The following is a 14,827-nucleotide window of genomic DNA, read 5'->3' on the forward strand; positions in this document are numbered from 1 at the left end:
AACACAAACACACACTGTTCTTATCAAGGGGTATGGTGGGGAAAAGGGGTGTGGTGGGGAAATTGCTATATTTGGTGGTTTGTTCAATTGGGTTGTCATTATTAAAAGTATACAGAGTTGGGAAGAAAAATTGTTAAGACGATATCATCAAGGTAATATTTAAAATTTGTCTATTCTCATGTTTTAGATGGAATATCAGAATGAAGAAATTGATGCGCCTATTGTTGACTATGAAGACAACAGGCCACTCCTAGATATGTTCCTCCAGAAACCAATGGGCCTGCTTTCTCTCCTTGATGAAGAAAGTCGATTTCCTCAAGCAACGGATCTTACTTTAGTTGGTATAAACATAAATTATGATTTGGTAACATACTCAGAAAGGAAAGCAAAAGAAGTTTTAAGTATTGTTTTAACTTGTATTAGGGTTATGTACTGAATTTCTGGGTTTTTTTTAACCTACTAAATATGTATGTCCTCTTGATGCTGTCATCTGGACCTTTTCCACACACAGTGTTCTTGCTATTCTTAATTATTTGTGAATGGATCCAGTATTTACAATGAACTCTGTTCGACTATCTGGAGAACTCTTTCCTACTGTCTCTATCTACTATGAATTCATCTTGCTGTAACCTAGGTTCTTCTGGTGCCATTATTTCTGATTAGTCCATTGTGTGGAAAAACGCATTTTAAGAGAAATGTACAATCATTTTATTCACACATTACTGAGGTGAACATGATCTTGTAGAAGCTAGTTTACTATGTAGAAGCTAGTTTCCTCTGCTCAGAAGAATGCTAGAAATCTAGCATTTCCAGGGATATTGCAAATGCAGTAGAGATGCATGTCTTTCCCTCATGTTACAGTCACATGTTCCAAGAGCCTACCAACCATGCATAATGGGAGCATACACGACACACAATCCTCCCAATATGCTTAGTTCCCATTTTTGTGAAAAGGGAAAACATACATATTTACTGTGTGCATACAGCCTCAGTACGTGTGAATGAAAACCCTGAAATATCCCGTGGTCAGTTTGTGCGTTCATAGTGATGGGAAAGTCAGGTTATGATAATTTCACCACTTCAGAATTGGTTGAGTGATTCACCAATGGAGTCGTATGAGCAGGACACAGATTCTTGGTTGCTTGTTTACTCTCTTTGGTCTGATTGGCTCCCTATGGACTGAATAGAATGTGATTGCCATTCACCATTTTGTGCCAGCTGGCCAAACAATGGAAATTTACAAAGCCCATCTTAGACATCTGCTAGTATTGGAATCACGATTCCAATTATAGACAGACTTCCTGTTCCAATAGTGATAAAATGAAAATAGAACATATTGTTATTTTCCTTTTTCTAGATATGTCCTTCAGTCATCTGTTATCTTAACCTAACTGCATGTTTAAGATGAAATAATCAATCAAGCATTTTTAAAGGTTGCAAATTATGGCAGGATTGTGTATTAAAGATGATCAAAACAAAATATGTTTATCTTAATAGCAGACACATCCAATTATTCTAGGCTTTAGATGCCCCCCCCACTATAATTTCTCTCGAGATCCTTACATGAAAGTGAGTATAGCATAGCAACCAAAAAATCTTAGCTATTAAGGAAATCACCAGTTCAAAGCTCACCTCTGGAATGAGTCAATAAGGTAGCCTTAGGAAAGCTGCTTGGTCTCTACCATAGCCTCCCTACTTAACTGCAGTGAGCCAAGAGGAAAGACAGAGTATAAATATTTTAATAAATAAATACATTTGGGCATAAGAAAATTGACCAACCTTACAAGAATGTTGTAGGGATTACTGAGGTAGTATTTATGAAGCACTTCAAACATTCTGAAGAGCTATATAAATGGTATCATTATGGCTACTGCTACTACATTGCGATCTACAGAAAATCCAGTAAAACTTAAGTCTTTGTAATAAAAAACCCTATAACCTACAAACTTTATATTTGCATGGAGCTGTGAAATATGCTGTGAAATTTTGCAATAGGTTGTATAGTAAGGTTGCCAACAGACCAGAAAAATCAGTACGTTGCCAGAAAAGAAAGAGACCAAGTAATATTTTTTTTTAATAATTCTCCCCATTTTACATCTTAAATGAGTAGCCCGCTGTTGAGGTAGGATCTACTCCAAAAGCCACCTCCACATCATAACCAGTGGGCTCCATCACAGGCCCCACCAGTGTGCTGTAGTGTTGACAGAGTCAGGCTAAGACTGCAGAGACCTGGGCCGTTTCCACACAGCTTACCTTGTTGTGGAAAATAGTGAAATCTCGCGGAAAATCGCGTCTTCTTGTGCAATAACAGCGTCTTCTCACGAGATTTCGCGCGAGATTTCGCTATTTTCCACAACGAGGTAAACTATGTGGAAACAGCCCCGGGTTTAAATCTTCACTCAGCCACAAAGTTCTCTGGGTCATCTTGAGCCAGTCACTCTCTCAGCCTACCCTACTTCATAAGGTTGTTGCAAGAATAAAATGGAAGAGAAGAGAACCATGTATGCCAACCTACTCTCCTTGGAAGACGTGGGATAAAAAGGAAAGAGATGGGACAAAGGGAGATGTATATATGGTGTCCTGAACTTCATAGAGGAAAGGTAGTTTTTTTTAAAAAAAGGGGTAACTGAACTTTTTGTCTCAAGAGGTAACTCTCCTCTTTTACACACATCATTAACGCTTGTCTAGGAAATCTCGCAACAAGTCTGAAGGTCACTCTTCCTTAGGCAGGTAGGAAGAAGCAGAAGATATTTCATTCCTCTACCCCACTGATTAATTTCAGCATTCTTATTACACTGACACTTTGACAGATGGATTTTCTTTGGCAAAACTTAGAAAACAGTGTGAAGGGAGAGGGGAGGGAGAATGTGTCATGGCATTTAACATCTACCTCCCAAATAAATCTTCATTCAGCGGTAATCAATGAGATGAGCAGACATAACAACACTGTGTTTGCACTCTAGTCCTTTAAGTGTCTGAGGGACAGAGTAGGTAATAGAGGACTTTTTCTTTGGGGGCAACAGATTCAGGACAGACACAAGGAAAGACTTCATTACTGAAATTAAATTATGGAAGTCACTGCCGGTGGAAGGCCATGGCATAGGTGACTTGAAAAGGGGATTAGACAGGTTCATGGTGGATAGATACATCAACGGCTGCTAGCCATGGTGAAAACCAGGAAACTTTGTGTAGAGATGGCAGCAACCCTTTAAGTACGAGTTTTGGGAGGCAACATTAGGGAAGGTCTTGGCCTCTGTCTCTCTTGCGTTTCAGGAGCAGGGTATCTGTGACTTTCAAACAGTATCCTACTATATAAAACGCTAAGCGTATTCCAGACAACTCACTTCCAACCCTGTTACGCCTCCAGAGGGCGCTGCCATAGAGGGAAGCCCAGAAGAGGCAGCCCGTCCCTCTGAGAGTGCACTGCGGCGGGAACCCCAGGCCAGGATCAGGCATGAAGCAGGCAGCAATGTCTGCCGCTGCCTTCACCTAGCCAGGATCAGGAACAGAGCAGGTGGCAATGCCCTCCCTCTGACTTCACCCAGCAGGGATCAGGAGCGGAGCAGGTGGCAATGCCCATCCCAGCCTTCACTCAGCAGGGATCAGATGAGCAGGAGGGAATGCCAGTCCCCCTTCATCCAGCTGGGATCAGGCGCGGAGCAGGTGGTGATGTCCACCCCCTGCCTTCAAATAACTGAGATCAGGCATGGAGCAGGGATCAGGGATCAGGAGCGGAGCAGGTGGCAATGCCCATCCCAGCCTTCACTCAGCAGGGATCAGATGAGCAGGTGGCAATGCCCACCCCCACCTTCACCCGGCTGGGATCAGTAGTGGAGCAGGTGGCAATGCCCACCCCCAAACCGAAGCAAAGGGGGGCAAGGGGGGGATGAGGCTCACCAGAGCCACAGATTTTAAAAGGAGTGGGTGGAGGGGTGGGATGGGAATCCACTCTGCCTGCTGACCTGCTGGCCTTGTACTACTCTCCTGCCATGGTGCGGAGCTTGCCTGCGCTTTGCACTGTTGCCCTCTTGCTTGCTGCTGCTCTGCCTTTGCTGCAGCTGCCTGCTTTTCTCTGCAAATTGAAGGCTGAATAATCTGGCCCATCAGATTCTCCAATCTGTTCTGGGATTCTCCAATGTGATCCAGAATAGCTGGATTATGCCAAATCAGCATAAAACTGGTTATTTAGCCAATTCTTGTATCTCAGATCACACACCCCTAGTCTGCATATCTCAAATTGTTAACACTCCTTCCACCAATTTTTGCGCCCACTTCTACGAAATCTAATTCTGCTATCCTTATGATGTAATCTGCATATAAATTGAACAGATAGGGATATAATATACATCCTTGTCTGACGCCTTTGCCAACTAGAAACTACTCTGTTTCTCTATAGTCTATTTTAACAGTAGCTTCTTGTCCAGAGAACAGGTTGCATATCAAAACAATCAGACGTTGGGGCACACCAATTTATTTTAACACTATCCATAGCTTTTCATGAGCCACACAGTCAAAAGCTTTGCAGTAATCTATAAAACACAGGCTGATTTCCTTCTGAAATTCACTGGTATGCACCATTAGCCATTGAAAATTTGCAATATGATCTGGATGACCTCTTCCTTTTCTGAATCCAACTTGAACATCTTGCATTTCTCATTCCATATATGGTAAATGTCTTGTAGAATTTTGAGTATTACTTTGCTTGCATGGGAAATTAATATAATGGTCCAATAGTTACAGCAATCTTTGGCGTCTACTTTTTTAAAAACTGGAATGTAGATTGAGCATTTCCAATCTGTGGGCTATTGTCTTGTCTTCCATATTTGTTGACATATTCTTGTTAAGGTTTTGATGGACTCAGTTTCTGAGGCTTGAAATAGCTCTATTGGTATCCCATCTACTCCTTGTGATTTGTTTATCCCTGTTTCTTTGGGTGCAGTTTTCACTTCACTTTCTAAGATTTCAGATTCTTCATCAGAAGATTCTTCTTTGAAGGAATCTGTCATCATTTCAGCTCTTCTGTACAATTATTTAGTATATTGTTTCCATCTTGTCTTTATTTTGTCCTGATTGGATACTGTAATCTGTGTTGATCTTTCAGCATCCCTATCCATGGTTTGAATTTCCCTTTGATTTCTTAGATTTTGTAGAACAAATCTCTTGTTCTTCTTTTTTTGTTGTTCTATTTCTCTGCACTGGTTATTATAATAATTCTCTTTGTCTCTACATGCAAGTTACTGGAAAAAAGCATTTAGAATTCTGATTCTGTTTCCATCACCTTTTACTTTTGCTTCTCATCTGTCTTTGGCAATTTTAAGAGCTTCATCAGTCACCAATCTTGGCTTCTCCTTTCTTTTGGCTACAGGAATAGTCTTTGTACATTCTTCCTTGATAAGTCTCTGGTTTCAGCCCATAGTTATATTTTAACACTATTGTCATCATAAATATAGCTAGAACTATAGGAGAACAGATGCTGGATCTGACCAAGAAAGTCATAGAAGATGCCTTTGCACACAGAAACAGGGCTAGCTCGGCCCCATAACCAAACAGGACACAAAGGGAGTCTGGAGGCCAAGGGGGCATGAAACAATGGCGTAATAGAGTTGTATGGCCTCATGTAGATTAGAAGAGCCATCTAATTTGTACCACTATATACAATGTACTAAGACCCAGGTGCAGAGTGTGTATGAGAATGGGAAGAATGTCTAACTTCACAGAAGTCAGAACTAGTATCCAAGGATAGATGTATTGGTTGAGGGCCAAAAGATATTCATATGCATGAGAAACTTGTAATCACTAATTTTACATAGCTTTTGTTAAGGGAGCAATAATGAACTGTTTTTATATATTTTAAGAAGTTATTTCAGATATGGATAACCTTGTCTGATGTTTGAGACAGTAAATTAGCTAAAAATGTGCACTCCTTTAAAGCAGGACAAACACAGCTATTGTTAAGAGAAGGTTTTGAAACCCTATAAATATGACAAGCTAAATTGATAGAGAACTTCTTCCTAGAAGGGGCTCCTTACCTGTGACCTTCTTATCTTTGGGTAAGATCCTTTTTTGGACTCATGTAATTGCTCTCCTTAATGATCATTGTAGTTCTTATAATGGATGGTCTGATTTTATTTATTTATTTATTTGATTTGATTTGATTTATACCGTGTCCTCCCCACAGATGGGCTCAGGGCAGCTAACAACATTCAAAAAATACATTAGAAGTTACAAAACCATAAAATCAATAATAATTGTTTTAAGTCACTTAAAAAGTCCAGGATCAGGCTGTTTAAACAAATATTGGGAGTTTCTGCTGATTGAGTTGGTATTAAGAAAGCTAAATAATCATGTTGTAATAATAAAGGTTTAGAACAAAAGCAGAGATTCTATGATAGTATTACTTATGTACCATACCTGGTAATGAACCTAAAATGTTATCCATGGTGTACCTCTTGCAAGGAGTTAAATGATTGGATATAGGAAAACTAACAAGATGTTTAGAAATCGCGTGAAGAAGCCGCTAGCATTCTGTGAGTGTTGCGCTATTTTAAGAACACGAGGAAATGGACATTGTGGGCTTCACAGAATTCTATGAGTCACTCTCCTGCTTCATTTTTGTAACCTTCGTCCAAATTTTCGGTCAGTGTTTGATTCTATTTTGTCTCCTACTTTTGCATTCCAGTCACCTATAATTATCATCGCATCTTGTTTAGGTGTATAATCAGTGTCTTCTTGGACACTTGGTTAAGGTTTCAGTTTCTTCCTCTTCAGCATCTATAGTTGGGGTGTAAACTTGAATGTTGGTTATGTTGATAGGCTTTCCATGAAGTCTGATTGATATTTATTGGTCAGACTTTGCATTATAGCTCTTGATCGCTTATGCTGCATCTCGCCTCACCATTAGAGCAACACCGTTTCTTTTGAGTTTGTCATTTCTGAAGTAAAAGACTTCATAATTTTCTAACTGAAAATATTCTAGTTCAGCCCACTTACAGCGGTAGTGGGTTAGATAAAGCTGGAATCCTAGATAACATTGAATGCTGTGGGATTTACTTCCAGGTAAGCACACATAGGATTGGGCTGTACTTCCCTCTTTAAAAAAGCTGAAAGGAAAAAAAGGCATAGAAGATGTCAAAAGGGTAATGTAGGTGACTACGATTTGTGGCATTATGTGTAATTTTTTTAAAAATAGTAATTCTGATTACATAGGCAAGGTAAATTGCTCTAATGGGGAATGGATGATCTGTGGATAAAAAGACAACTCATGCATGATATTTCCTTCTCCCCTCCCCCAATGATTAGATAAATTTGAAGATAACTTACGATGCAAGTACTTCTGGAGACCCAAACGAGTGGAGCTGTGTTTTGGCATTCAGCACTATGCTGGGAAGGTAAAAGCCATCAATAACTTTTATTAAATCCAAGCACAGTAAATGAAGCTGCTCTTTGTTTTGCTGCAATTAATTGCTTTGAGATTTTCTCCCCCCTTTCTCAATGTATTAAGCATGCTCACCTTTCAAAACCTAGAAAGTATGTTTCAAAATCCACATTGCAGCATTTCATATGCTTTAACTTCTATGGCCTCTGGAATGACATGTGGTGCCGTCAAGATGAGCGTTACCTTGTGTTCCTACCTATGAACACAGCTGGCTTCTGGGAGCAGTTGTGCCGTTTCTTTATTTTAAACGCACGGTTGAATTTTGAGGCTGTCTCACTGTTTATCTCCCATGCTGCATAGGTGCAATACGATGCATATGGTTTCTTGGAGAAGAACAGAGACACCCTTCCTGCTGACATCGTAGTGGTGCTGAGGACTTCAGAGAACAGGCTTCTGCAGCAGCTCTTCTCTAGCCCTTTGACCAAAACAGGTATTCTTCCCTCTGAAACACTGTTCATGTTAAGGCCATCTCTGTGGCTAAACTGCTTCTTGCATGGAACTCAGAAAATGGCCTGGGATTTTTACAGCAGACCACTTATTCAGATAAATCACACAATGTTTACCCCTTCCCATCCATATAGTTTATCAAGAACAATGTATGAAGAGGACATTAAGTCTTGCTCTACTCACTGTGCCTTCACAGTTTTTTAGGCTTTGCTTTTAAACTCCAAGTACAGAATTTGCTGTTGGAACTGCACCTACCAGAGGGTCCTTGTGGTCATAAAATGTGTGACACTTTTAGAGTAGCACCATAAAATGAATGGGGCAGTCACAGTTTTGGCCCCATGGTTAGGAGAAGGACAGGAATAGTTTCATTGTTAAGAAAAATGTAGTGCTATTGGTACAGGAGTTAAGACAAAATTGTACAGTAGCAACACCTAACGCTTATGGTTGTGGAACAAGGTAGAGATGTTCTGCAGGTTCAGTAAATGTCAGTGTGGTGTAGCATTTAGAGTGTCAGATCCTAGTCCAATGCTGTAACCACTACCCAACACAGTCATGAAAACACATTACAGTTCTGCATTACAGGCATCATTAATTAACTGACCCTGAGATCCAAGTCTGTTAAATTGTCAGATGACATGACAATCTAATTCAGTGGTGTTGGTGGTGGTGATTTCATACTCAGTGGTAATTCTGCTTCGTCCGCTCCCACTTCTTGATACCTTGACACTAGACTTCCATTTAAGAGAGAGAGAAAATGTCATTTGTGTACCTGGGAGGATTTGGGGGAGAGGGGGCTGCCTAAATGAGAAGGTCATTGGAGCGAAGAAATAGCCTCTTCTGGTATGTGTTCTCCTACTGGACTTTTGGAAGATTCATTAGTTATACATGAATGTCCCTGGGAGGAAATTAGAAAAATACCATTAAACCCATTTTGTAAGGACATAAAAATGTAATTGTTAAACAAGACCAGTGTTTGCTGACAGTGCTGGTAAGCAAGCTGGAGAGTTTTCAGGGCACAGAGGGTGAATTTACACAGGAGTGGCTGCGGACGAAAACAGCCATGGCAGCTCAGACGGCACCATACTTTTCCGTGGTGGCAGTTCACATGTTCAGCCGCAAGCCACAGAGAGACGTCATCAAGTGATACAGTGCTGAGTAATGTACTAAGCCACACTTGTGCAACTCCAATATATAACAATATCCTTCTTTGGGTTATCTCCTAGCCAGTACTTTTGGCTGCTTCATATGCTTAACCTCTCGTTCCTTTTTGAAAGCAGGAGGGTTTCCTCCATGGGGAGGGGGGGGAAGATGCATTCATTCCCCTCATCTGAGAGCTTCACGCCTACATGCATAAGCCCAAAGTCCCATTCCTTTCCTACAGGAAGGACTGAGGGCTGAGTGACAGCACAAGCTGGTGCCTCATCTTGCTAATAGCTGGTGGGATCCTGTTGATTCCTTGCACTGGTTGACTGCAAGGAGCCTTCCCCTGATGCAACATGCCCTTTGGCCAGTGGAAGATGCTGGAGGAAAATGCTTCCACTAGTGCAGCAGGATTTCACAGTCCAACCCATCACCAGTGTTTTTAAGGGAATAAAGAAATGGATTGTGCATTATTTATTTATTTATTCGGATTATTTCAAGCCTGCCTTTCTCATTCCAACATAGCCTAGCATTTAAAAATGACTGGGTGGCAGACCTGTTAATGACACTCATGTTCAAAGAATGCTCTTTGTTTCAGAGAATCATTGTTACATACGTAAAGGATCTCTCTCTCTCTTTAAGTTTCTTCTTTGGGGTTGTATCCAGTGTACCACAAGCAGAGCAAAGCTTGCAGACTTTCCCATATCTCCCTTCTAGCTGCAGTCCTGAAATTCGGTTCCCTGGGGTCAGGAGAGCCCAGTGGCTTTATGGTATTGTTTATATGGTTTTGTGAGTCGCTCCCCCCCCCCCCGCCCACTGTCAGCTGTTGGATTCAACCCCTTGATAAAATAAATGTGTTTTCACTGGTGCCATACTGATATGTCACATCTGATGCCTTATTTGTGACCAGCACAGGAAGCTTTCCCTACCCCCATACTTGAACTTGTATTATTCTCGTTGGTCTTCTTCTAAGATACCAGTGACTTGCCCAACAAAAGGTTGTTGTGTGGAGTTACATTTAGTAAAATCTCCTTTATTGGATGGAGTTTGCTCACACTATCATTTTTTGCAATGGTTGGTTGGTTGGTTGGTTGGTTGGTTGGTTGGTTGGTTGGTTGGTTGGTTGGTTGGTTGGTTGGTTGGTTGGTTGGTTGGTTGGTTGGTTGGTTGGTTGGTTTTCTAGCCCACCCTCCCCGCAAGCAGGCTCAGGGCGGGTTACAATCATAGATAAATTACAACAAATAAAACCAGTAAAGTACAACTCAGTACCAACATGGATTTCAACATTCCAGATGGGGCACCCTTCCCCCTTGCCCTGCCCACCATACACAAGGGAAGAAAAGGGTGAAGGAGTGCGTTGGTGAACCTCTAACTCCTCAAGCATGGGGAGGCAGATGAACCATATGCTCCCCACCACTGGCAGGAGACTGGCAGGGAGGCTAATTAGATGGATCCAGTGCTGGCCTCCACCATATGCCTGGCAGAATATCTCTGTCTTACAGGCCCACCGAAAAGATACAAGATCTTGGTGGGCCCGAGTGTCTTCCGACAGAGAGTTCCACCAGGTTGGGGCCAGGACAGAAAATGCCATGGCCCTGGTCGAGGCCAGCCAAGCCTCCCTGGGGCCAGGGACCACCAGTAGGTGTTTACTTGCAGATCTAAGAGCTCTCCAAGGTACATATGGGGAGAGGCGGTCCCTCAGGTATGCTGGTCCCAGTCCGTTTAGGGCTTTTTAGGTCAGAACCAGAACCTTGAACCTGATCCGGAATTCCACGGGGAGCCAATGCAGCTGCTGCAGAGTTGGAGTCACATGTGCCCTGAATGAAATTCCTGTCAGGACACGAGCAGCAGCATTTTGGACCCGCTGCAGTCTCTGGGTCAGGCCCAAGGGAAGCCCTGCATAGAGCGAGTTACAGTAATCTAATCTGGAGGTGACAGTTGCATGTATCACTGTCGTTAGGTCATGGGTTGAGAGATAGGGGGCAAGCTGCCTGGCCTGCCAAAGATGGAAAAAGGCAGTTCTGTCAGCTGCCTTGACCTGGGCCTCCATTGACAAGGAGGAGTCCTGTGTCACACCAAGGATCCTGACCGATGAAACAGGCACAAGTGGTGCCCCCTCAATGGGGCTTCACTGTTGCCAGGGCACCTATGGTCTGTATGGCGTATCTAATTGATAGACTTTTCCAGTAGATGGCCCTAGTCATGATACTAGATGACCCTCAGGTGTCTCACGCAGCTCTTAGAATTACTGGTTTCCTGACATCCAAGCTACAAGAGATGAATTACATGAGGAGGAGCACGTGAAGGGACTCTCGATGTTAGCCAGAAGCTGAGTTTTAAAAGATTGGAAGGCTTTGTCAATTTCCCCTCTCTACAGAGCCAGGGAAGATCTTCTCAGAGGGTTTGTTAATTTCCTCTTTGTCTTCCAAAGGCTCTGTCAGTTTCACCTCCCCTCCTAAGAGAAGAAGAGGAAATAAACCCTCTGAGCAGCATCTCCCTGGCTCTGTAGAGAGGGGAAATTGACAAAGCCTTCCAATCTCTTTTAAAACTCAGCTTCTCGGCTAACATTATGACTCCCTTCACGTGCTCCTCCTCGTGTAATTCATCTCTTGTAGCTTAGCTCTGAGTGAGCACTTGCTTCATGCGCAGAAGCTCCAGGTACATAAACAAAGGTCCCATATGAACAAGAATTTCTCTGTTCACTTTGTTGTTAGGGACAATTCAGCAAATGTGCGTGCAAATAGGAATCCCTTGTTTGTGAGTGCACCAAAGCCCCTGTGGAATTTTGGACTGGGCAGTATGCAGTTCCAGGGGGAAAAAAACCTGCATAAAAGTAGCCATACAGCCACGTGCTTGTGCTCCCTGTTGGATGCAAAATGAGTCATCTGTCAGTGGCCACTGCTTGAAAGAAAAATGTTTCATTTCACAGCATGCAGACTTATCTATAACATAATAGATATATTGTGCTTGTAAAGAAAAAAGACATGATAACTCTAAGGACTGTAGTGCCGTCATTTGCCTGAGCTGGAGACTTCTGGCATCTTTGTTGTGGTTAGAGAATTATAACAGGAAGGCAATGTAAAGAGGAAAAAGCTCTTTATTTGCAGAATGTACATGTCACTTCTTCAGAGAACTGCTCAGGGGGCGGGGCTCACAATACCATAAAAACAATACCATAAAGCCAACAACATAAATTATCAATATAAAAAACAAGCCATAAAAACAAGTTTTGGACATAAAAACAGCATAAAACAACCACTGAGCAGCCTAAAGTATCAATAAAGCAATCTTTAGGTTGGAAATAGCTAAAAGTTAAAAACCAGGGTAAAAAGTAATGTTTGGCCTGTCACTTAAAAGACAGTGAGGGGACTCAAAGGTGAGATGGTACCAATGCCCTGTTTATAGTTTCCATCCAGCTCACCTCTGAAGGTAGGGGGTACAAAGAGCAAAGCTTAGGAGTCAGATTTTAACTTGGAGGTAGGGTTGCCAACTCTGGCTGGCAACTTGCCAAGAGGATTTTGGAGGCTAGGAGAAACATGCCATCATCACACAGGCTTGCAGTTTCACTTCCAGCAAAACCAGAAGTGATGCCATGATGTTGCAGGGGAAGTTGTAAGTTAAACCAGAGTTTTGGGCAATGCCTAGAGCATCCCTCATGACATTATGATGTTACTTCTGTTTTTTCTGAAAGTGACATAATGCACCTGAAAAATGTGCATTCCCCATCTCGCTCCATTTTGATTCTGCCAGTCTTTGAGGTGCTGGTGGAAAGGGAGAGATCACCGGGAGGTCTCCCGCTATAGATCTGGCACTTCTACTGGTAGGCTGGACAGTACCCTGGCCTTAACCATTTATGGCCTTAAAAGTAACAACCAGCACTAGCAGGGTTTTTTTTTAGTAGACTGATCTGAGAATTGCTCTTCAGAACATATTATACCATACCATATCATTGGCAGCACCCTGCCCTGGATAGCCCAGGTGAGCCTGATCTCATCAGATTTCAGAAGCTAAGCAGGGTTGGCTTGGGTCAGTAATTGGATGGGAGACCTCCAATGAAGACCAGGGCTGCAGAGGCAGGCAATGGCAAACCACCTCTGTTAGTCTCTTGCCATGAAAACCCCACCAGGGTTCGCCATAAGTCAACTCTAACTTGAGGGCACTCTCCGCCACCACCATTAGCAGCAGATGGTTAAAGATAACAAATGAGAATGTTGTATGCAGTTCTGAGGAATAACACTGACAGTCTTTTCTACTGCATGGTTGAGACTGAAATCGCATCTTTTGTACTCCCAAACATCCATACATAGATGTAACATTTTAACAGGATACATGTATTTAGGGCTCACGTCCGCCCTGTATTACACCAGCTGTGCTGGCTCCCGATTGAGTTCCGAGTCCAGTTCAAGGTACCAGTCTTAGTGTTTAAAATCCTTCACGGACTGGGACCTGCATACCTATGGGACCACCTCTCCCATTATACCCCCTGCAGGGCCTTTCGCTCTGCAGATAAACAGCTTCTGGTGGTTCCTGGACTGAGGGACATTCAGCTGGCATCAATTAGGGCCAGGCCTTTTCTGCTCTGGCCCCAGCCTGGTGGAATGGAGATCCGGGCCCTGTGGGACCTTTTACAGTTCTGCAGGGCCTGCAAAACGGAGCTGTTCCACCGGGCCTTTGACTAGGGGCCAGCTTTTTGTCCCCCCTTCTGATGGCCAAACCTTCCTTTTGCAGCCGCCCTGGAGTTACATCATGGCGGTGCCCGTGGTTATGGTGACTCTGTAGTGGCCAGATTTGTTTGGTGGCGCCTGGATTTTTATGCTGTTGATATAATTGTGTATCAGTATTTTTTTTATACTATTTATAATGTTTTATTGTATTTTAATAATATATTTGTTGGAAGCCACCCTGAGCCCGCTTGCGGGAAAGGCAGGGTATAAGTCAAATAAAATAAATAAATAATATATATATAAGCCCAAAGTGAGTGGCTGGTCCCCTCCACTCAATCCAGGAATCAACCATCAACTGTGCAAAATGGAATTATTCACAAGGGCTTTTTTACACAAGTAATAGTGTTGCTCTGTAACAAAATGGGTCAGAAAGATGCTTGGGTAAAGGGTTAGGGCCTGTGGACTATGCTACTGTGCATACTTTGTACTGTCTGTTGCTGAAGTAGGATTCTACTGTGTGAATTTTGCATCATTTAACATATCATGTTTATACTTATGCTTTGTTTCAACTCTGTTTCAGATTTCTGGTTGGCTCCAGATTTCTGTAATCCAAACCCTGTTGCATTGTTTATTGGTTGTCCTGTCCTGTTGATTGTATTGACTCACTCTGTGTAATCTGCTTTGAGTCCAGTTGAGAAAGGCAGGCTATAAATAAGACAAATATATAAATAAACCATGCAATTGTGGTCCATGCTGGCTGTTTGTGTATGCGGGTGCTAGGGTTGCCAGCAGGCCTGGAGAAAAATTCCCTGTCCCTTTAACAGAGGTTTAATTTGCAGAAATAGGCAGCTGAAGCTTTTCATGGCATGAAGGGAAAGATCTTCATCTGGTAAATAACAGCCCATTAAGCCTCCATTAAAGAGACAGAGCCCTGACCTGGAGATCCCAAGTGAGCCTGATCTCGTCAGATCTCAGAAGCTAAGCAGGATCGGCCTTGGTTAGTAATTGGATGAGAGACCTCCAATGGAGACCAGGATTGCAGAGGCAGGCAATGGCAAACCACCTCTGTTAGTCTTGCCATGAAAACTCCCCCAGGAGTTGCCATAAGTCAGCTATGACTTGAGGGCTCTCTCCACCACCA

General features: G+C 42.6%; 1 protein-coding gene across 1 annotated transcript in view; it reads left to right on the forward strand.

The window, feature by feature from the left end:
* The window catches only part of MYO3B (myosin IIIB), a 307,149-nt gene that overhangs the window by 125,119 nt on the left and 167,203 nt on the right, over positions 1-14,827 (forward strand). Inside the window, 3 exon segments of the mRNA XM_054972682.1 lie at positions 188-341; positions 7,300-7,388; positions 7,736-7,865. Coding sequence (XP_054828657.1) covers positions 188-341; positions 7,300-7,388; positions 7,736-7,865 — 373 coding nt within the window.

This window comes from Eublepharis macularius, chromosome 2 (genome assembly GCF_028583425.1).
Source record: "Eublepharis macularius isolate TG4126 chromosome 2, MPM_Emac_v1.0, whole genome shotgun sequence".
Lineage (NCBI taxonomy): Eukaryota > Metazoa > Chordata > Lepidosauria > Squamata > Eublepharidae > Eublepharis > Eublepharis macularius.